At 37.8% G+C, this 22,411-nt stretch overlaps 4 protein-coding genes and 2 pseudogenes across 7 annotated transcripts; 2 read left to right on the forward strand and 4 right to left on the reverse strand.

Annotated features, from left to right (window-relative positions):
* Window positions 1–1,066: 1,066 nt before the first annotated feature.
* LOC104755849 (putative E3 ubiquitin-protein ligase LOG2) lies at window positions 1,067–3,176 on the reverse strand. The gene is made up of 3 exons (XM_010478355.3): window positions 2,193–3,176; window positions 1,437–1,944; window positions 1,067–1,339 (listed from the first exon to the last, which is right to left on the reverse strand). Exons 1-3 carry the CDS (start codon window positions 2,669–2,671, stop codon window positions 1,169–1,171), a joined length of 1,158 nt encoding a protein of 385 aa, XP_010476657.2. The 5' UTR covers window positions 2,672–3,176; the 3' UTR covers window positions 1,067–1,168.
* A 2,034-nt stretch (window positions 3,177–5,210) lies between these two features.
* Window positions 5,211–8,121, reverse strand: LOC104755944 (serine/threonine-protein kinase-like protein CCR1 pseudogene; annotated as a pseudogene). Its single transcript, XR_015577855.1, has one exon. The product of XR_015577855.1 is annotated as a serine/threonine-protein kinase-like protein CCR1 pseudogene (transcript).
* Window positions 8,122–8,762: 641 nt separating this feature from the next.
* On the reverse strand, window positions 8,763–10,569 carry LOC104756036 (polyubiquitin-like; annotated as a pseudogene). Its single transcript, XR_015577879.1, has one exon. The product of XR_015577879.1 is annotated as a polyubiquitin-like (transcript).
* A 1,511-nt stretch (window positions 10,570–12,080) lies between these two features.
* Window positions 12,081–14,339, reverse strand: LOC104756298 (coatomer subunit zeta-2). Of its 2 annotated transcripts, none has more exons than XM_010478905.3 (7): window positions 14,173–14,339; window positions 13,459–13,489; window positions 13,144–13,303; window positions 12,875–13,022; window positions 12,717–12,794; window positions 12,480–12,564; window positions 12,081–12,357 (listed from the first exon to the last, which is right to left on the reverse strand). In XM_010478905.3, exons 2-7 carry the CDS (start codon window positions 13,465–13,467, stop codon window positions 12,298–12,300), a joined length of 540 nt encoding a protein of 179 aa, XP_010477207.1. In that variant the 5' UTR covers window positions 13,468–13,489; window positions 14,173–14,339; the 3' UTR covers window positions 12,081–12,297. The 2 variants fall into 2 exon arrangements, with proteins under 2 accessions (XP_010477207.1, XP_010477354.1); XM_010479052.3 differs by having other exon boundaries at window positions 14,070–14,189.
* A 137-nt stretch (window positions 14,340–14,476) lies between these two features.
* On the forward strand, window positions 14,477–17,230 carry LOC104756212 (isocitrate dehydrogenase [NAD] catalytic subunit 6, mitochondrial). The gene is made up of 7 exons (XM_010478796.3): window positions 14,477–14,809; window positions 15,028–15,348; window positions 15,447–15,608; window positions 15,713–15,787; window positions 15,994–16,103; window positions 16,190–16,262; window positions 16,751–17,230. Exons 1-7 carry the CDS (start codon window positions 14,618–14,620, stop codon window positions 16,940–16,942), a joined length of 1,125 nt encoding a protein of 374 aa, XP_010477098.1. The 5' UTR covers window positions 14,477–14,617; the 3' UTR covers window positions 16,943–17,230.
* Window positions 17,231–17,661: 431 nt separating this feature from the next.
* On the forward strand, window positions 17,662–20,772 carry LOC104756123 (adenosine kinase 1). The gene is made up of 12 exons (XM_010478685.3): window positions 17,662–18,133; window positions 18,238–18,291; window positions 18,572–18,618; window positions 18,728–18,759; window positions 18,849–18,950; window positions 19,052–19,119; window positions 19,216–19,292; window positions 19,405–19,502; window positions 19,608–19,678; window positions 19,778–19,844; window positions 19,923–20,106; window positions 20,421–20,772. The coding sequence occupies exons 1-12, from the start codon at window positions 18,042–18,044 to the stop codon at window positions 20,561–20,563; spliced, it is 1,035 nt and encodes a 344-aa protein (XP_010476987.1). The 5' UTR covers window positions 17,662–18,041; the 3' UTR covers window positions 20,564–20,772.
* Window positions 20,773–22,411: the final 1,639 nt, after the last annotated feature.

Genomic DNA, 22,411 nt, shown 5'->3' on the forward strand with positions numbered 1-22,411 from the left:
GATTTACCCGTATATCATTAGTATAATTTTTTTAATTAATAATATACTAATGATATTTATGAAAATTCTTTATTTAGTTTTCCATATTCACTTTTGGTTATGGGAGTAGCACAATTTTTTTTTTCCTTTAAAAGTAGTATCTACTGAGTTTAGAGCACACGGTCTTTTCATACATTGATGCGATTATGATAACTTAGGTTTATTTAATTTTACATTATGTCAAGTTGTCAACTATGAATTGCCAAAAAAACAACATTTTGAATTGTTAACGGAAATATCAAATATGTAAGGGCCTGTTTACGAAACCTCGTTAGGGCCCAATAGTAGAGGCGTAAGAGAAAAAAAAGGGACAATATAGGCCCATTTGAGCCGAAAACGCGAGACTATATAAATAAGTCCCCCTTTTTGAAATCAGAGACGATAATTAACAAGAGTTTGAGTGGACAATAAAGGCCCATTTAAGCCCAAAACGCGAGACTATGAAGTGAACAGTTTCTGAGCAAACATGCATTATAAACAATTTAATGGGGAACTACCGAACAATATGCTAGAAGCATTTCTTACCCATCGTGAGGTAAAGAAATTGCAGTGGTGACAACAATGCTACATCTAAATGCATCACTGTATCTGGAAGTGCTTGGTTTGAAGAAACTGCAAAATACGCAGACTTTGTGGTTCTGAAAATGAACACACAAGCAAGGTAAAGATGGAAGTTCCTCTCGGGTTTACTCGAACCAGGAGCCATCATATGTTATGTGGCCGAGCTTTTCCTCCATTGCTCCAACGAGCCTGCATGAACATACTCCAAAGTCTAAAAAGCAGACTAAAACTCAGCATTTTGGAATTCAGTAGTCTCAGTCTTTGTCTATCGTGTCATCATAATGCCGATCTTGTGTCTTTCCATGTTTTAGTATCTGTCCTGTTGCCACTATAATGATTCAAATGTCCTGCCGTTGTTCATCTGCCGCTGCAGCTTCTGGCTGAGCAACTAGCTAAATAAGAAACAACCTGTTCGTTGCAGTATCTAATGAAGAATACTGAAGGATTGCGACTGTGATCCAAATGATTTCGAAATTTTCTATATTATGAATTGAAAATCACACATTTTGTTGTTAACACACAAGGATCAAACATGCATATACTAATATATCGATGGCAGTTGCTCCGTTCAATCCATACCCTCCCGTGCTTGTTCAGTTGTTTCTCCCTGTCCGGTATTGTTCCCGCCTCCGCTGTTACCGTGAACTTTTATCTCCAAAAGCCTTTCAACAGGTTGCCTGCAAATCGGGCATCGATTTGTCTGAAACCTCAAAACCTTAGCGCATCCGCTACACATACACTGCACCACAAAAACCAAACATTTTTTCACATCGACAAGTCCACTAAACAGTAAGGAATCATCAGCATTCACAAATTAAAGATGAATGTACACTTACCATATGTCGGCATGGTAAAACAGTAGTGTCTCGTGGTTCAGACAAACAAATAACACATTCTTTGCCCGGGTCATCATTAGCATCATCAGCTGAATCACCATCGCCTTCAACCGTATTCCCAATCCCATAAATCTCCTGCAACTCATATCTCATTTCATCAACCCATAGTATCTGCTTCACAACTCTAAGCTTGATCTCTCCTTTATCTTTCTCAAAAACCGCTTGAGTAATCTGCGCATTCTTCTTCGATTTCAACCTCTCTTCTTCATTCTCACCAGAGGCAGCTGCTTCTGCCTTAACCGCCAATGGATAGATACCTGAGTCTGCTGCCTTGTTGAACAGCTCATCATCCTCAAAGGCCGAGAAGTCTATACCCGAACCAGATGATTGTTTAAACTTCTGACCAAGTCCTTTCTCGAAATCTAGGGTGACTGGTGGCAAAATATCTTCCTTTGACGCTGTGAGATTGCAACCTACCGACTCTTTAGCAAAGAAAATGACACTAATCCTGTTTTTTTCCCACAAGTCCAACATAACATAAGCTTAGTCAATTACACGTAAAGATTTGATTTTAAAAAAAAATTCATCTACTAAGCAAAATCAAAGAAGTCAAATTGCAACAAGAAGACCATAATAAACTTCAGATATGGTCACGAGGAAGAAGACAGTCTCACGTGTTATCTGCTCTCTGCTCTGTTTTGTAATTTTTTTCAAATCGATCACGAAATCAACGAAAGGGAAGAAAGTGAAATCTACCTTCCGGAGACGGTAGCATCAAACGTGAAGGAGACGAGAAACCGACCGGGATGATCAGAATCAGGTTCAAGCCTAAGAGTCTCCTTCTTAATATTAACGTCGTTACGGATCGTGACGGCCTTCTGGTGTTCAACGTAAGGAGTAGGCTGAGCCATCATCATGTGAGCACCAGCAGCATAAGGGTATCTCCCCATTGGAGCCCAAGAAGAGTGGTGGTGGTAAGGATGCGGTGTATGATGATGAAGGTGGTGGTGATCGTACGGAGGAGGAAGAGGCGGCCCCGACGGATGATGGTAGTAAGGAGCAGGGTACTGGTAAACCGGATTAGAATTAGGGTTTGGATAAGGTGTAGCGGCGGCGAATATCGCTTGGATTTCTGTAGCTGGAGGTGGTGGTGGAGGAAGAGGAGGAGGAGGAGGAGCAGCGGCTGTATGGTTTCGCCGCCGACGGCGTCCTCCGCTGCTGCTGTTGTTTCCCATTGAGTCTTGGCGTTAAACCCAAATCAAAAAAAAAAAAAAAGACAAGATTTTTAGATGACCCAAATGATCAAATCTCAGAAATTTTCTAAATTTGCGGATGGATCGGTAGATCCGGGAGATTGTTGTTGCTATTGAGTGAAATGTAAGGAATTAATAAAAAGCAAAAGCAGAACAAAGATTGATTTTTTTGATATGGAATTAAGAAAGAAAGAATATATAAAAAAAAAAAAAAAAAAAAGAGAGATAAGAGAGAATAATTTAGGGAGATGAAAGTGGGTAATGATGATGATGATGGGGTCGGGGTTGGCCAAGAAGCTCCACTCACGAACATTAAAAACACCACCCCCTTCCCCTTCGATGGTGTTTATGTTTACACAAAGTTTTTTTTTTTTTCTTTCTCGAGACTTTTTTTTTTCTTCTTGTTATTAATTGTTTGTTAATAGGAGTTAAAGGTTTTACGAAAAAAAATAATAATTTCAACAAAAGAGTTAAGGTGTTATCTGACGACAACCAAAAAAATAGCTTTTCTTAATTAGAAGACGTTACCGTTAATTATTAAGATGTTTTTTTCTAGGTTGCATTACGTATATACTAGGATTAATTTGTTCAATGCTTTGAAAATGATTATATTTATATATAGAAACAATTTCCTTAAATTATTGGTTCTAGTAAATTTGTCTCTTTTTATTTCCTTTCTAGATTAGTATTCTAGGAGTTGAGAACTTGTGGATCAATAGTTGCATGATTTAAGATTCGAAGTCACTTGCGCTGTCCGAAGTCTAAAATGTGTAGTGGACATTGTCTACTTCCCCCCCCCCCCCCCCCCCCCCTCTCTAAATTTATACTTTGCTTAATTATTTTTAGTTTAATATTCTTAACAAAGTAGGCTATATTTACATTTTAATTTTTTTAAACCTATAATAAGTTAATAACCCTACTTTTTGCCAACATAATATTCTTATATTATATGGTCCGAAAGGTGAACTGATCTTTTTGGAATTCCATATCAACTCTTGTTTTGTCGTTTTTTGAATAATTGTGTATATAAGTTTAATGGTCCCTAAGTTTAATCCACAAAAAAAAAAATGGTGTATACTATAATCTCTTAAAAAATAGTGTTTTCTTCAAAAGCATAAACCCTGTTGACCAACCAAAAAAAGAGAGGCATAAATGTGACTCTATATTCATACTAAGCCCTAAAAGAGTTTCTATAATTTCCATAGCCATTAGCTAAAATTAGTATGAATATAGAGTCACATTTAGCTAAACACCTCATAAGAAAACAAAGAATACTAATAAAATAAACATTTCTTCGAAAGGAAGAGTAATAAGTGATCATCTCTAATCTCTATATATTTTTATATTCAGTTGCCGGATCGGATATAATTGTAACTATGGGATGTTTGATATATACGTGAAATTGCAGTTGATCGTGTGATCATTTACAGATATATATACCCATATCTCAATTAAAACAAATCAAACTGTTTTTAACAACAACAAAAAAAAGCAAGAGTTGTGAAAATAAATAAATTTATCATACGGAGGTATGATTAATGCGATTCGAAAATAAATAAAGAGATATATAGAATCACATACCTAACCACTCACACACTCTATCATTAAGCAAATTCCAAAAGATGGACATACATAATTAAGAATAATAAATATCATTATAAAAATGTTTAGTGGGAAACGGCAGACAGGAGAGGAGAGGCATCATTGCATCAAGTTGGATACGGAAAACTTGTCTTTTTAAACTAGTTGTGAATGTAAAATCAAGTTTAACTCATTTATAAATTATATAGACCTATGATCGTGACATATACATATATAAAAAGTAAATTTTTTCTATGAGGCTTCTCTGTTGATGATGCATATAGATATAATTGCATGTTTACTTATTCTCACGTCGTCGAACGTAATTAACATCTTCGCGGAACACGAATGTAATATACTGATAGTCATGTCAAAGGTAATCGAGGTCCTTTGTTAGACCTTTGCATTGTTTGTCTTCATTGTAACGTGTCACGTGCTATCCATGAATCCATGATCTGAAGCCAAATACTATTCATTAACTTCATTTTGTCGTTTCCTCTGAGCTGATGTTATACCCTAACAAGATTTGTATTTGAGTGGGGAATTAATATATGTGTTAGAGATCTGAACATATTTGTGTGGGTTGTATGTAATGAGGAAATGATATATCAATGAGGAATGTACATGTGTAAATGTAATAAAAGATCCCAAAAAGAGAGATGGTTTCCAATTTTGTAACTAAAGCTGTTTTATGACTAAAAAAAGCTCTAATTCAGTTTATCAAAGTATATCAGTAGGTTCAATCTTTGTTTTTTTTAGTAAGATTCTGATGTAGAGCAGTAAATTAATGTCATGTAAATTTGGAAGTCTGACAAATAATGTGCATGAACTAAGTAGGTAAATGTTTGTTGAAAATAGTGTATATAGTAGACAGAATGTGTGCATGAACTAATTAGCTAGCTAAATGTTTGGTAAAAAATGGTTAAATACAAACACTATATAAAAATAAAAAGAAGCTGTTCATAAATTAATTAATTTCTAAAAACAGCTAATTAACGATCTGACTACTACTGCATGGCTTCTTTGCTTTTAGAGATTCATATGCCAAATTTGAAAATTTTTTAGCTGAGAACGAACATTGTAATTAACTTAATCACAATTTAAATTAATAGTAGTACTGTATTACTTATCCACAAATCGCCGCCGTATCATTGTAAATTTGTAATGACTTTGTTATTCCCCGAAAAAAACAAGATAACAAAAAAAGATAGAGAAGATCAATAATGCATCTCTTGTGTGACCTGTTCCAACCAGTTTGCAAGTTCCGACATCGTTGGTCGTTGATTAGGATCATCCCGTACACACAACTCCGCCATGTCAGCAAGTTTCAACAACGGCTCAACGTTTCTCGGCAACGCAATATACTTATCCACAATCGCCGCCGCTTTGCCTTCTCTGATCACCGGAACCGTCCATTGGACAATTTCCGGCGGATCACAGTCCCTATCATAACGTTTCCTTCCGGTTAAAATCTCTAACAATACAGCCCCAAAGTCATAAACATCTCTTTTGATGTCCAAATTCTTCTCGTTCGACGATGTCACTAGCCCGAAATCCGCAACTCTCGCTACCCAATCTGAGTCCAAAAGTACATTCGAAGACTTCACATCGCCATGAACGATTCTCGTCTCAGCTTCATTGTGAAGATAGTCAAGACCTTTTGCGGTTTGCGTAGCTATTTTCATCCTTAAGCTCCAACTCAACGGCGAAAACCCGCCGTGTAGATGGTCGTGAAGCGTACCGTGAGGCATGTACTCGTAAACAAGAATCCTCTCTCCCATTTCAGTCGAGTAACCGAGGAGATTCACAATGTTGCAATGTCTAATGTTGCAGAGAATCTCTAATTCCGTCTCGAACTCTCTTGTGTTTGTGTGGATTATGGTTGATGCGTTTGCTCTCTTAACCGCTACTTGCCTCCCGTCAGCTAACACGGCTTTGTAGACAAACCCGTAGCTTCCTCTGCCTAACTCATTGAATTCTTTAAACCCGTTGGTGGCATCTTTAAGCTCAGAGAGTCTGAACACTTGAGCAAAAGGTGTTACCGATGGAGCAGGGGAGATATATTCAAGTGGCTCGGTGTCTAAATCAGGCTTTCCTATACAAGACTTGAATTGATTCGCACCGCCATCATCTTTATTAGGACTAGAGACAATCCGTGGCACGACGCAGCAACCGATTATGATGATCAACAGAGCAGACGCGCAAGATCCGATGATTAAGACAAGTCTCTGTAGTTGATGCCAATGGTTGTCTGGAAAATTGCTGTTATGAAGCTTACATATGTCCGAACAAGAACTGTTTTGACAGAGCGAACAAGGCGTACAGATCCGATCAGAGTTCTCGGTACATGAACTAGACAAGAAAAACCCATGAGAGCAATCAGAACCGCAAGGTGAACAGACCATTAACTCTTTTCTTACACACAAACTCGTTAGGTCAGGTTCGTTGAGGATACTTGCGTTAAAAGCAAAGTCCTTTTCGTTACACGGACCAGCTCGACACATCCCTGGACTGCACAGCTCTAAAGGAGGATCGTAAGCTAAGGTCGATGACCCGTTAACCATCCAGCAATCAAGAACAAGATCCTCTTCTCTGATACCACAAACAATGAAATCAGATGAAGCAATTGCTTTGAATCCAGAACCTTTTGGAATCAATGAAAAATTTGAGTTTCCCCAACACTCAACCTCATGAGTATCCTCACGGATTCCACAGAAATGGCGAGGACCTGCGGTTAACGCGACGAATCGAGAATCATCCGTTGGAGAGTTGACAAAAGACTCATCCTCTCCCCAACACTTCACCTCCCGGGATGAGTTAAGAATCGCACAGAGTGAGTTTTTCCCGGCGGCTAAGACTTGGAAGCTATCAGAAGATGTATTAAACCCTAGATTAGTAGAACTGGGACCAAAACAGAGCAACCCACCATCTCTGATTCCACCACAGCTAAACCCATCACCAGATACAATATTGTTGAAGACGAGATTACTAACAAAGTGATCATAGAAGTTTGGATTCTCTTTAGCGATTAAGCTGTTGTTATTCTTAGCTCTTGTGATCTCCCAACAGTCGACAGTCCCAGAATCGTGATCGGAGTAGTAAGCTCCTCTAACTGCACAGACATGGCTGTTTCCAGCAGCGATCTGGGAGTAAGCAGTTGTCCTGTAAGCTAGAGGAACGAGATCCATACCTGAAGAAGAAGAACCAAGTGAGCTGAAACAAAACGCCTGAGAAGTGTTGGATAGAATGCCGCAGAGAAACCCGTCTCCGCCTGAAAGAACCGCCATTGACGGAATGGTGTAACTTGCGGAAGCGGAGGAAGCAAGAGATGAGGAGGAGGAAGAAGAAGAAGATGGAGATGAATAGTTTTTTCCCCAGCAGATAACATCTTGACGACCACTAGCGTCAATGGTGCAGAAGAAAGCAGAGCCGCCGAACGACGCGGCAATTGGACCGGAGGATCCGAACCCGGATCCGGGTTTGGAGAAAAGTAGTGGAATGAGAGAGAGAAAGAGGAGAAAGAGATGGATTTCCATTGTAAGTGAAGTTCATGAACTGAAAGATGAAGATTGAGACAAGCTGCCATTTGACAGTGTGATGGCTGACGAACAGAGAGAACGTGGGTGGCGTCCTCATGGTGACCATCAAAACCAAACAAAACAAAAAGTATAAATATTTATTATTGGATTCGTTGGATCTCTCTCGTCTATAATATTTGTATGCTTATTACAGTGACGACCGACTAAATTTTATAACACAACACATTCATGCAGGTACAAAACTTATTCAAGTTTTACATGAATGTGTTACAATGAAATTCAGGTTAAAAAAAAAAAAATTGGACCTAATCTATCAGTAAAGAGAGAATATAGTTCATAATAACGAAATATATATACATATAAAACTTTGCCTAGAGGGGACAAGAAGAGAAGATCCAATGAACTTTGCCTTAAAGGGGACAAGAAGATCTAGTCCCATGTCAATTTCTTTTTTTCTTTTTCTTTGGAGCTTTAATATACAAAAGAGAAATCAATGAAAGAGAAAAAAAAACTCTTTCGGAGCTCACCGTCATTGTCAACTTGTCGACATATATGCAAAATTGCAAATGCAATGGATAATATATTTTAGGTGACAAAATAGAAATAAAACAGGAGTCGGTAGTAATTTTCCATGCAATTGCAAACGACTGAAATTTTAAATTATTGAGCAAAAGATGTGTGGGGTATTATATTATAAGTTCGGTGTTTTTAGTGCATATGATTCCAAAAGTCCTGCCTCGGTGTTATAAACGCAATGTAGATCCTTTTTGCTATCTTTATAATGTTTTCTAGTCTATTTGAAGACTTACTTTAGTTTGATCGTTTTCGTCTTTGACCACCCTTTGAACATTTGCAAAATTCTTTAAAGTGTGTTTTCAATCAAGCCGACTTTAAGCTCAAAACTAATTTCATGGTAATTGAGATTTGGATTTTGTGGAACAGAGATATAAGAAAAGCAAGTGAATTTATTATTATTCAAAAGACTTTGAAGTTGAATGGTAAAAACCCATTTACAAGCTCATCAAAACGTAAAACATACCAAGAAAAGAAAAAAGACCAAAGCACTAGAATCTCAAAAGTCATCGACGCGCGCTAGTTCTTGTTTAGGAGCTTCCACCGGGGAAACTGAGAAGAAGGTGAAGTAATGACTCTTTCTGAATATTGTAATCAGCTAAAGTGCGACCATCTTCAAGTTGTTTGCAGGCAAATATCAGCCTTTGCAGGTCCGGTGGGATCCCTTCTCTGTCCTCAATCTTGGCCTTCACGTTATCGACCGTATCAGAGCTCTCGACATCAAGAGTAATGGTCTTTCTCGAAAAAATCTTGACAAAAATCTGCATACGACTACCACCTTTCAGAAAATACAACTGATTCAGAGTTGATTCGTTTTCAATGTTGTAATATGCTACTGTTCGACCACCCTTAAGCACTTTACCACCAAAGATAAGTCTCCGTTGGTCCAGAGGTATTCCTTCCTTGTCTTGGATCTTAGCTGCAACACTATCAATAGTGTCTGAGCTCTCAACTTCTAGGGTAATGGTTTTAGAGGCATGGGTTTTAACGAATATCTGTATAACACGGGGAATACGACGGATAACGTAAAGGGTTGACTCTTCCTGGATGCCGTAATCCGCAAGAGTCCGACGGCAATCATCGAGCGGTCTACCGAGATAAACCAGCCTCTGCTGGTGCGGGAGTAAATTTGCCTCATCTTGAATCTTCGCCTTGATATTGTCAATGGTATCTGATCTCTCAACTTCTACGGTAATGATTTTAAAGGGAAGGGTGTCACGGGTACTGGTTACATCGGGGAGGATCTTGACGAATATCTGCATACGACGGGGAAGACGAAGGACAAGGTAAAGTTTTGAGTTTCTCGGGATGCGGTAGCCGCAACAGTACGATCATCCTTGAGCTCTCTACCGAGAAATATCAGCCTCTGCTGGTCTGAGGGTAAATTTTCCTTGTCTTGAATCTTCGCCTTGACATTGCCAATGGTGTCTGAGGTATCAACTTCTAGGGTAATGGTTACACCTGCAAGGGTCTCGACGAATATCTGCGAACGACAGTGAAGACGATTGAGAAGGTAAAGTTTTGAATTTCCCTGGATGCCGTAATCCGCAAGAGTAAGGTCCTCCTGGAGCTCTTCCCGGTGAAAGATCAGCCTCTGCTGGTCTGGAGGGATCCCTTCTTTGTCTTGGATGTTGACAGGACGGAGAAGGAAAATTCTTGACTTTTTCTGGATGCCTGAATCCACAGTAGTACGGTCATTTTGGACCTCTTCCCGGTGAAAGACAAGCCTTTGCTGGTCTGGAGGGATCCCTTCTTTGTCTTGGATGTTGACATTGACGTTATGGATGGTGTCTGAGCTTTCGACCTCGAGGGTTGTGGTCTTTCCCGCAGGAGTCTTCACAAAGTTTTGCATACCACCTCTTCGAACCAAGTGGAGAGTTGACTCTTTCTGGATGTTGTAATCAGCCAAGGTACGACCATCCTCGAGCTGTGTACCGGCAAAGATAAGTCGTTGCTGGTCAGGAGGGATCCCTTCTTTATCTTGGATCTTTGCCCTGACGTTCTCGATCGTGTCGAAGCTTCCCACCTCAAGAGTTATGATCTTGTCTGTAAGAGTCTTAACAAAGATCTGCATACCACCTCTCAACCTCAAAACCAAGTGGAGAGTTGAGTTTTTTTGGATATTGTAATCAGCCAAAGTAGGACCATCCTCAAGCAGTCTACCGGAAAAAATCAGTCATTGCTGATCTAAAGAAATGCCTTCTTTTTCCTGGATCATTGCCTTGATATTAAGGATGGAGTCGGAGGTTTCAGCATCAAGTGTTATGGTCTTTTCTGTAAGAGTCTTTGCGTAGATTTGGATTAAATCGGCTTAAATCAGTTTTGAAAGAGAGAGTAGTTAGGGTTTAAATCGGTTTTGAATTAATGATTTTGTGATGCTTTTCATTTGTTTCTAGCTTGTTTTCGAGTCTTTACAGATTATCTAGGAATTTGGCAAGAGCAAAGTGTAGCAATTTGAATGATTTTGGAGCATTTTACCGAAGAAAAAGAATTTGGAGTCGGATCAGAGTTGGAGCATCGACCGACACCGAAGGAGCATCGGTCGACACCCATGTCTATCCGACGAGAGAAAGAAGAAATTGGAAGTTTTACAATTTTACCCAAAATTTTCCTAAATTGTAACACAAGTCCCTGACATGTTTTAGGACATATATATAGTGTTTTTGGGTAAGTTATTTTCTAACAGCTTTTTGAGAGAGATATTGAGAGCTTTTGGGAGAGAATGATCTGAATTCTTTGTAGAGAGAAGATTTCTAAACTCCCTCTTTTGCATGTTATTCAGAATGATTTGTTCTTGATTAATCATGTCTGAGTAGTTTGCTTGTTAGGTTTAAGATTTTTCATAGAGTTTTTATGATTTATTAGATCTGTGATTTTTATGGTTCTTAATCTTTTATGATCTTCATCCTTGATTGTTTATCACAATAGTTCTTGATTGATAACCTAGAATTATTATATTAGGAAAATTAATTGATATGAAAATATAATTGTTTTCTTGATTAAAACCATTGATGAACAAAATTATTTAATATTTTGATTTAATATTTTGCATTGTCTTCTTTTGTTTTTAATACAACTTAATATGTTTAGCCTAATTACAAAACTCTATAATTTATTGTGTTTGATCTTGAGTCTCTGTGGATTCGACCCCTAAATACTACAAATACTACATTGACCTCTGGTTTGAGAGATTAACTCTAGGGTTTAAATTTGAGCATATCATTGTCATATGGCAGAGAATAATCTCAACGGAGGATTCTGAATGGTAGAACCAAAAAGATCAGACAAAAAAAATATTAACAGAAGAGATCGGAGAAACAAGTACCTTGAGAGAGTAATTCACGGGAAAACGTTTGCAGAGCGAAAGAGATTTGAGTAACGAGAAGGAGAAGCGTCTGTGTTTATACAGAGAGGGCTTGAAATACTAAATCTAACTTAATAATTGGAAAATCTGCTAATTTCTAGTTAGTTTTGGATTTTCTAATACAAGATCTCTTATTCGACTTTATCTGTTACTTGAAAATAATCTGAAATTCATTATTTGTTTATTGCTTTAGTTATTTTTTTTTACCTAAATTCATCCCAAATTCGAACCAAAAACTGATTGGCGTGCACCTCAATTAGAAGGTTCTAGCCTTAGGGGGTGTGGCACTTTCTTCACCCCTCACTAGCATCTGAAATCGCTTTAGAGTTTAGACTTTCGTGAATAGCTTTTCTAGACTTCAAGTAGAGTAATCAAATTCTTGTTTCAATAATCCAGTCTCCAAAAACATTCCACCAATTGCACAAAGCTATTTATATAATTATTAGAGACTTTTAATAAGTTTCGAAACCGGAAGACAAAACTCACTCATAATAGTTGCTCATCATAGAAATTGAAGTCCATTCTTCTATTATGTGTTGCCATGGTTAAACTCATGTAAGCAGACTTCTTGTCAGATGCTCCCGAGCTGTTGCTATCGCTTGAGTTAGTGTCTGCAGGTCCCAAAAATCCAAATTAGAAGTGCACTTTTGCCGAACCAGACCAAAATTATAGCAAAAGCTGTTGCTTTCTTCATAGGGAGATGTAACAACAATAGTTAAAAAGTGTCAATTACCTGTTCAGAGAGTGAACCACTAGCTTCTGTGCTCTGCATTGCTACTTTCCCCGCAATGACGTTTGGGTCCGTTTCAAGAACCACCCTTAACACATTATTCCATAATAAGCCATAGTCAAACAACAGCTAAATGCTAAGATATATAGGACAAGCTCAAAAACGCTTCAGCAAATCTTTTAACATGTTTAGGACTTTTATATAACTGTCATGTAGGGCTAAAATATTAAACTTGCATACCCCTGGTCGACCATTTCATCAAGGCACAGAAAGATGAGATCCAAGTTCTCAAGAGCTTCCATCTTTTCCACATTGTTCCTGGTAAAGAAAAGGGATGCATCAAACTTAAAGAACATGTAGAGCAAATAAATAAAGGCATATTTAAGTAGAGCAAATACCTCAGAAGAAGTGCAACAGCATCGAAAAAGCCTTGAAGAACAGAAGATAAGATGAGCTCGTTTTCATTTTCACCTCCAGTAACAAAGAAGTGAAGGTCCTGGGCAAACTTATAGACAATGATATTATTGTCCAACAGTGTGATCTCAGCTGCACATAAACGTTAAAACCAAACATCTATAAGCGAGAAAGTATGTATATACAAAGTCAGGAAACCCAATACACAGCCCATGAAAATAATTCTTTAGATGAATAGTATATGTGGTCGTACCTTCTGTGCGAGCATTGGTCTTAGAGGTCTTTGAGAATACAAATTTCTCAAAACTTAACTTGGCAGCATTAGTTGACCAGTCATCAGAGTAATACTTGACGGCAACACGCTTTCCTTCAGAGTCTAGAAGAAGAATGTTCTTTACCAAAGGACATGAATCCTATTCAATGTAAATTGGAAATTCAGTAATTAAGTACCAGGGGAGAAGTGAAGCAGGAGGTTATCCAAAAAAAGATCATGTATAGTCAAACTCCTACACATACACATAAACATAAAGGATACACATTCAACAGAATAAAAGGTTTATGTACTTACATGAGACATTGTTGTAAGACTTCAGATGTACCTGAAATAGTGAAAAAATATAGCTGTTATCACCGTTACAAACACAAAACCAAGTATTTGAGCAATTAAGCAACCAAATTTTTGAGTTATGACAAGATATTAGAAACTTCAACCCAATATCATAGTAAACAGACATTCTGGTCACTAGTAAAAGCTGAAACACAACAAGAAGGAAAACGACATTTATCACAAAAAAAAAATCCAAAAATCAAAGTATATATCATAAGCTCATATGTGAAATTCTGTGTATAGTCAATGTACTACTACTGTATATATGATGTGCAGGACAAGAAAGCTACAGAAAGGCACCCATTACAACCACAGTTCACACAAAGAGATAAATGGAACAGCGAATCGCGAAAATTCGGATCGCTAGATACATCCTGAGGCACAAAATTTCATAGGAGAATCACATATGCGAAGCATAAAAATGCACAGATCTCTACAATGTAGTCATAATCAACCGAGAAAACGCAAGAAATTTTCTCCAATCAAGCTGATTGAAGAAGATCTCAAATAACAATGGATCAGGGAAGCAGGGTGATCATAATCCAAAATAACAAGGGAGACAAAACGATCACCGGAATACAAGATCGGATAAGAAGCGATTGAGGATTCAAATATCAAAAACGCAGGATCGAGACGTCAGAGCTATAATAACTGAAGAAATCGGAATTAGAGTACCTTGAGAGAGAGAGCTCTCGCCTTACTTCGTCGTCTTAATTCTTAAACAAATTTTTTTTTTTTTTTTGGGGCAAATGTCGTCTTAAACAATTATTTTACTGGAGTTCCTTATTAAAACTGAAGTTATCCGGATCCTAGATATGAACCCGCATTTGATCTAACCGACCGGTTCTCACAATTTGTTCATACCCGGTTTAATATGAAGCAATAAACTTAAACGCCGTTTCTTATTTTTACACACTAACTTTGTGCCGTTTTTATTTGCAATAGTATTTCGGAGAAACTACAGGGCGTTAGAAGAAATGTTTTCTTCTCTCCTCTCTCTGCTGGAGCTGGAGAAAAGTATAAAAGTAACCTTTTTATTTCAGGTCCAACGCAGCAAAAAAAGTCTCCTCTGCCTCTCTCTGTCTCTTTCCTCTCTGCGTCTTTCTGAGGGCTTGAAGCGATGACCATGGCAGCATTTCTCGCCAGACGGCTTCTTGGCAACCGCTCGAGCCAGATTCTCGGGACTTCTAGTTCTAGCTCCGATGCGTTCATTTCCGTTGCTAGGGCTTTCTCTTCCTCCACCACTCCGATCAAAGCAACTCTCTTTCCTGGTGACGGGATCGGTCCAGAAATCGCTGAATCTGTCAAACAGGTCCCTTTTTTTTTCAATTTACTTTGATTTTGGTGTAATTATGTTATCAGATCACTTTTGTTAGATAGTCTTAGGAGGAACCATTATGTCTGGCTGGATCATTTGGGTCTTGTTAATGATGAATCTAGGTTTCTTGAATTCGAAATTTTGTTCCTTTAATGTTATAGTTGATTTCTCTGCAAAAATGTGTTTCCCCCTTTTTATGGTGATCCTCCCAGGTGTTTACTGCTGCTGATGTGGCCATTGAATGGGACGAACACTATGTTAGTACCGAAGTAGATCCTCGAACCAATAGTTTCTTGACATGGGAGAGTCTTCAATCCGTGCTTGATAACAAGGTTGGCTTGAAAGGACCAATGGCAACCCCAATTGGAAAGGGTCACCGTTCTTTGAACCTTACTCTTAGGAAAGAGCTTAATTTGTATGCTAATGTTAGGCCTTGCTACAGTCTTCCTGGTTACAAAACCCGTTATGATGACGTTGATCTCATTACCATTCGTGAAAACACGGAAGGAGAGTACAGTGGCCTTGAACACCAGGTTTGTCTGTTGCTCTATCATTTGATTAAATCTATATTAATTTAGTATCCTTTTCAGAATCATTCAGGTTGATAATTTGTCATTTTTTGATCTGCTAGGTCGTCAAAGGTGTGGTGGAAAGTATTAAAATCATTACCCGTAAGGCGAGTATGAGAGTTGCCGAGTATGCCTTTCTATATGCCAAGACTCATGGAAGGAAGAAAGTTTCTGCAATTCACAAAGCCAACATTATGCAGAAAACTGATGGTCTTTTCCTGCAGGTCTGCACATTTTGCAACTCAGTATACATTAACATTTTTTCTGCTGGCTTCTTTTTCTTAACATTTGTTCTGAGACTATGTTGTGTTTGCGTCCTGATTTGCAGTGTTGTGATGAGGTTGCTAAGAAGTATCCTGAGATATATTACGAGAAGGTTGTCATTGACAATTGCTGTATGATGGTAAGTTACAACATGTCATTTACCCTACCCTTTGTTCTGAATCATGTAAAGGTTAATTAAGTTAGCTGTTCGTATAATCTTGTAAATATTGGAGAGTAGGTTATCCAGCAACCCATACTTGAGTCTGCTTTTGCTATTTTTACATTGGGAACAATATGCCTTCGTGTATTGTGGATTATGAGATTGATTATCTTTAATTCCGGCAGCTTGTGAAAAACCCTGCACTTTTTGATGTTTTGGTGATGCCAAATCTCTATGGAGATATTATCAGCGATTTGTGTGCTGGACTTGTTGGGGGACTAGGATTGACTCCTAGGTAACATTTGTTCCTTCATCTCTCAGGATATTTCTACTATGAAAATGAGGCAATTACCTTAAACTCTTATGATGTTTTGGCTGCAGTTGTAATATCGGAGAGGATGGCATTGCCCTTGCTGAAGCTGTTCACGGCTCTGCACCTGATATTGCTGGAAAGGTTAGTCCACGAAGCTGCATCATTCTCATATACTATCATCACCCAAAATTTGTAGGATGCATTTAGTTATTGTCATTATGAATAAAGCGAGTTCGACAATGCGCTAGACCAAACTAAGTGAGTTTAGTCTGACTGTTATCTATAAACTAAGTATGGTATAACTTGTGCTCCTGAGAGAAGATTTGTCACCTCTTTCTCTTCATTTTCTTGGTAGAACATTCAGATGCTGAGACTTTCATTGTAGATTGGATTTACTGTCTAGTTTATATTGTAGAACGGTTCTGGTTGGATCATCGTTACTTGAATGATGTTAATAACTGGCCAATAAAGTATTTAGGATTAACGAGTCTGATCTACACATCAAGTTTCAAACATCTTTGGACAGTGGATTTAGATTTATCAGCCCAATGTTTGAAAGTCAAGACTTGATTCAATCCTCAGCTAATTTATCCAAAGTATGATGTTTTGTCTTTTGTGGTGTTGTATAGAACCTGGCGAACCCGACAGCTTTGCTACTGAGTGGGGTGATGATGTTGCGGCACCTGAAACTCAACAAACAAGCAGAGCAGATCCACAGTGCCATCATCAATACAATAGCCGAGGGAAAGTATAGAACAGCTGATCTCGGAGGTAGCTCAACCACAACAGATTTCACGAAAGCAATCTGTGATCATCTCTAAACACCCCCGTAAAAGCAAAATTCTTTCTCTACTTACTCATTCGCCATTGGATCTTCCTTGTGATTTTTCTCACCCCAAAAGTTTTCTACTTATTGATCATCTTCCTGTGTGAAGAAACAAAAGCCGATAAGTGGCTTTTCACATGATTGATTTTTTTTTTGTTTTTCTTTACATTCTAAGTTGTTACACAGCTCCACAGCTATTTACTTTCTGCCTTATGGGTAAAGAAGATTCATAACAACAACAGGAAGGTTTGTTAACACATATACAATATGTTTCTTGCCTGAATTGTTTGGCATTATGTACTCTTAATTCAAAGTAAGAATGAATGAACACACGTGTAATCCTGAGACAATAAGTTTTTGTCGGAGTAAAATATCTTACGAAGATACACACATGACACACCACATTCTCAATCCCTGAAAAGTGGAAATTTTTGAATGCTGCTGACACTACTAAATACTACACAACGTGGATGATTCAGGGACTAATGAATGCCACCGACACATTCTTTTATCATTTCCTCTTCAATTGCAAAGGGATAGCGTAAAGTGGGCTTATAGTATAGTACTTGTATATGGTTGTCTCATTGTTTTGTTTTTTTTTTTGTTAACTCTCTCTTGTTCCTCCGCTAGATCCAATGGACTTTTCAAAGTGTATTGACAATTTCCTCAAGTGGGTTGGTGGGATTGGGACTTATTATATACTATTTGTAACATACAACAAAACTACTGCAATCATATTAAATCACAATGTTGGATACTAATAAATCAAAGTTATATAATGATTACACTAAATACTAGTAGAGTATATGGTTTGATTAAGAGAGAAATCAGAAAAATTCAGCACAATTTTAAAAAAGCTAAAAACTGTTAAACTATAGACTATTGGAGATAGATGCTTTTAAATAAAATAAAGTAAAATTGTAGGAGGAAGAAGAATCTATCTTTGGTATACCTAACTTTGGTTTCTCTCTATCTCTATCTCTATTATATAAACAGACACAACAGTCTTCCACTCACCAAACACACTTAGCTCCATTACCAGATCTGAATCTCTAGGCTTTTTCTCGAAATCCTTCAGATCATCATCACCATCCATGGCTTCCTCTGATTTCGATGGAATCCTCTTGGGAATGGGTAACCCACTCCTCGACGTCTCTGCCGTCGTCGACCAAGATTTTCTCAACAAGTAAGTTTAAGCTGAGATCCCGATAGTTTCCGTGTTCGGATCTGAATCGTCTAGTGGGTTCTATGGTTTTGAATGTTTTTTCTTTTCTTTTGGAATCGTGACAGATACGACATCACATTGAACAATGCGATTCTCGCAGAGGACAAGCATTTGCCCATGTAAGTCAATAGCTTTTTCTCAATCCTCCTGTTTTGATTCGAGACAGTACCGCTCTCTAAATACACTGACGTAGCAATAGAGTTTGGATTTGATGTGATTACGTTATTAGGGAAATAGAGAAGTTCATAATTCTGTCACAAGTCTTTTGTGATTGATTTTTCATTGGCCTTGAGTAATTCAGACAATGAAACGTTCTTGATGCGATTTGTAATACTGTATGTCTGTGACTACTTTTCACATACACTTTTGTTGATTCACATGATCATTGGTATTGTTTAGGTACGATGAGATGAGCCAGAAGTTCAATGTTGAATACATTGCTGGAGGTATATTCATCTTTATGCACTATTATACGTCATTTGGACCATATGGTGTTTATGTGCATTATTACTAGCAGGGTTTGTGATGTATTCTTGGTTTCGTTTGGTTTTCCAGGTGCTACCCAGAACTCAATCAAAGTGGCCCAGGTAAAAAAAAATATTCTCATACTTCTGTTTTCTTAATGTTGGTACCTTTTTTTTTTTGCTTAACCGTAGGATTTATATGATTACTGCAGTGGATGCTTCAAACTCCTGGGGCAACCAGTTACATGGGATCCATTGGAAAGGACAAATACGGAGAGGCCATGAAGAAGGATGCTACTGCAGCTGGTGTCAATGTGAGTCTTCTTTATGTTTCATAAGTTATCGCTGTTTGGTTCTGCTTTTAGTCCATATCATCAGGGAATAGACTGTTAATCTGCTGTTGTTCTATATCCAGGTCCACTATTACGAAGATGAGTCAACACCTACCGGAACTTGCGGTGTCTGTGTTCTTGGTGGAGAAAGGTCAGTTTACATTCAATCTTTATGTCTGCTTTTTGTTATCTTAATAAGATGTTTTTTCTTCTGACTTGTATTGAGGCATCTTTCACTCTTTTGCAGGTCGCTCATTGCAAATCTTTCTGCTGCAAACTGCTACAAGGTTGAACACCTGAAGAAGCCTGAGAACTGGGCTCTGGGTAAAAAATTTCACCTTCTGAAACTTTTTATAAGAGTTTGCTTTCTAAGATTTGATAATTTCATATGTTGGAATCTGCTGAGATTTTGTGAAACATGTTTCTTCTTTGGCAGTTGAGAAGGCCAAGTTCTACTACATTGCTGGATTCTTCCTCACGGTATCACCAGAATCCATTCAGTTGGTACGTGAACATGCCGCTGCTAACAACAAGGTAAGAAGACATGATCCTTTATGAGAACCAAGCTCAGTGATCTGTCTCCCCTATACCAGTTTTTCTTTAATATGAACAATCCTGACATGCTCACATATTTGGCAGGTTTTCACAATGAACCTTTCTGCTCCATTCATCTGTGAATTCTTCAAAGATGTTCAAGAGAAGTGCCTGCCGTAAGCACATCCTAATCTCTTAATCCATTTATTTCACCTTATAGTTGCTTACACTAATCACTGGCGACATACTGAAAAGCAATGTCTTGCTCATACCAGGTACATGGACTATATTTTTGGCAATGAGACCGAGGCAAGAACATTCTCCAGGGTTCACGGCTGGGAGGTAACTGCTGAAGTCTCACTCTATTTTTTGGTTTTGAAAAAGACATTTTATTAATCTGTTTGGTTATATTTTATACAGACAGATGATGTTGAGCAAATAGCCATCAAGATGTCCCAGTTGCCCAAAGCCAGCGGAACATACAAGAGGACTACTGTGATTACACAAGGTGCAGATCCCGTGGTTGTCGCCGAGGATGGAAAGGTGAAGAAGTACCCAGTCATCCCTCTCCCCAAGGAGAAGCTTGTTGACACCAACGGTGCAGGTATTTGATAAGCACTCACTAACTGCTCTCTAACTAAGTCACAACAGTTCTAATCTGCTATACTCCTTCCTAGGCTAGATACAGTAAGACTTATAGCTAAGAGTTGGTCCCCTGAATTTCCCTTCAAAAACTTATTAATGTTTGATGAATTAACCACTCATCTAGTTAGCGTAAACACGACAGACCCTTATCCAAATCCAGGTTTACCAAACTGTTTGCTTTGTTAGATTGTAATAAGAAGATCATTATACATTTGGTCTCAGTTTCAAGTAAACTGACTCCGGTGGTTTAACCGCCTTGTTCTGTGATCATAGGTGATGCGTTTGTGGGAGGGTTTCTTTCGCAGCTGGTGCACGGAAAAGGGATTGAAGAGTGTGTGAGGGCCGGATGCTACGCCTCAAACGTAGTGATCCAGAGGTCTGGCTGCACTTACCCTGAGAAGCCAGACTTCAACTAAAACTAAAAAAAGTTCTCCAAATCATCTTTTTAGTTTTATATCGGAATGAGATTTTGGTGATTTATATACTACCCAAATAAACAGTATTGTTGTTTGCTTGTATCACCTTTTGAGGATTTGAGCTATTGAGTGTGTTTTTGGCTTGATTTTGTTAATTACCCTCTTTTATCAGTACTCTATTATTTAATAAATATTATTACCAGGCCTAAGTATGATATAACAAAATGTTAAAGGCTTGTTACATCTTCATGGATGTAATTAATTCCTCTATCTTTGTTTAAAATTGCTCCTCATCAGAGAACAAAAAGAGATGGGAAGTCTCTTAATCTTGAATTGGTATTTGCTAAATTAGGGAGGTGGCTCTATGCTATTTGAATGAATGTTAAGATACACCTCTTGGTTGGCTTAACTAAACCAAGGCACGTCCATACAAACAAAATTCTGGCATAAGATCAGTGCCCCCTAACAATTAAGAGGTTAAACGAAGCTACAAAGTAGTAGAATGATCATAATTCCCTGCAATGTACATTGTCGTTTTTATAACTTGTTTTTAACGCAACTGGTTCGAATTCAAAATAGTGCGGTTCAACGAAACTACATTGGTCTTCATTGCTATGCAAAAACAAAGTTTGTGGAATCTTTTGTGTCGGTACATAAAAGAACAATTTCTATCGGATCATAGATATGATAATTAATGTCTCGTTTCGGATGTTTTTGATAATGTTAGGGTTGGAGGAGTGTAGGACCAATATGACTCGTTAAAACTGTTGACTTTTGACCTGTAAGGATCTACCAACTTTGACTTTTAGTTCTCTCTTCTCTTCTACTACTATCTTATCTTTTCCGTATACAAAATCAAATTCGAAAAATTCACAAGAAGTCTCTCTATCTTGTTTCCTATGGAATCTACTCGTGACGACCCTTCCCTTGCCAGTTAAAAGTTCTCAATAGGGACCGACAGTGCCTAGGTTCTTAAAACAACATGAAAACTGTGCCATTTTCTATCACAGAGAAGATCTGATCCACTTTTAGCTGTAAAAATCTATTGGTAGGTAGGTGAATTGAAGTTACGAGACTTGAGTGAAGATGTATATATTACGAAAAGTACCAAACCGGGATCAAACCGACACAGCAGTGAGCAACTCAACAAAGTGGTAGATTAATTAACATAATTGTAAGAAACTAGGTTAAGTTACCAAGGTTTAAGGTTAGCTCAACAAGTGGTGCAGTTTACCAAAACCAATAGTACGTATTAAGTTATTAAGAAACCGATATAGATCAATCGGAAAGCAATAACCGAGGATTTCTTAAATTCATTATTTGTGTGAAAATGCTAAACTCTGTCGTTAAATTGATGTAATCTAGGTTCCAGGAAGATTTGGGAAATCTCATAGGTGACTCAAGTTAAACATCCCTTTCACTTCCCCCATTCCAAATCTCATACATGATAACTTATATTAGTATCATAAATAAATAAAGATTAATAGAGGATTATATATATATATGCTTGTTAACTTTAATGTAAGATTTCATACATCTGATAGGTCGAAAGGACTTTGGCAACCATTTTGGCCGATGCACCTTAAAAAGAAGAATATTGAATCCCAATGGTGATGCAACAAGATATTATTGGCACAAACCATTAGTTTATTATATGTTATGGTTATAATTTGGATAATTGATGAGTTATTGAGAAATAAGGTAAAGAAACCGTAATTCATAAAATCAAAATGATACTCTAAATCGTAAAAAAGTACCAAATACACTGATTTGGGAAGCAACCTTACCGTTGAACAAGTCAAAAAGAAGGGATGAAACAAAACGTTTTTTTTTTCATAAATAATAAGA

This window comes from Camelina sativa, chromosome 1 (assembly GCF_030686135.1).
Source record: "Camelina sativa cultivar CO46 ecotype springtype chromosome 1, ASM3068613v1".
Lineage (NCBI taxonomy): Eukaryota > Viridiplantae > Streptophyta > Magnoliopsida > Brassicales > Brassicaceae > Camelina > Camelina sativa.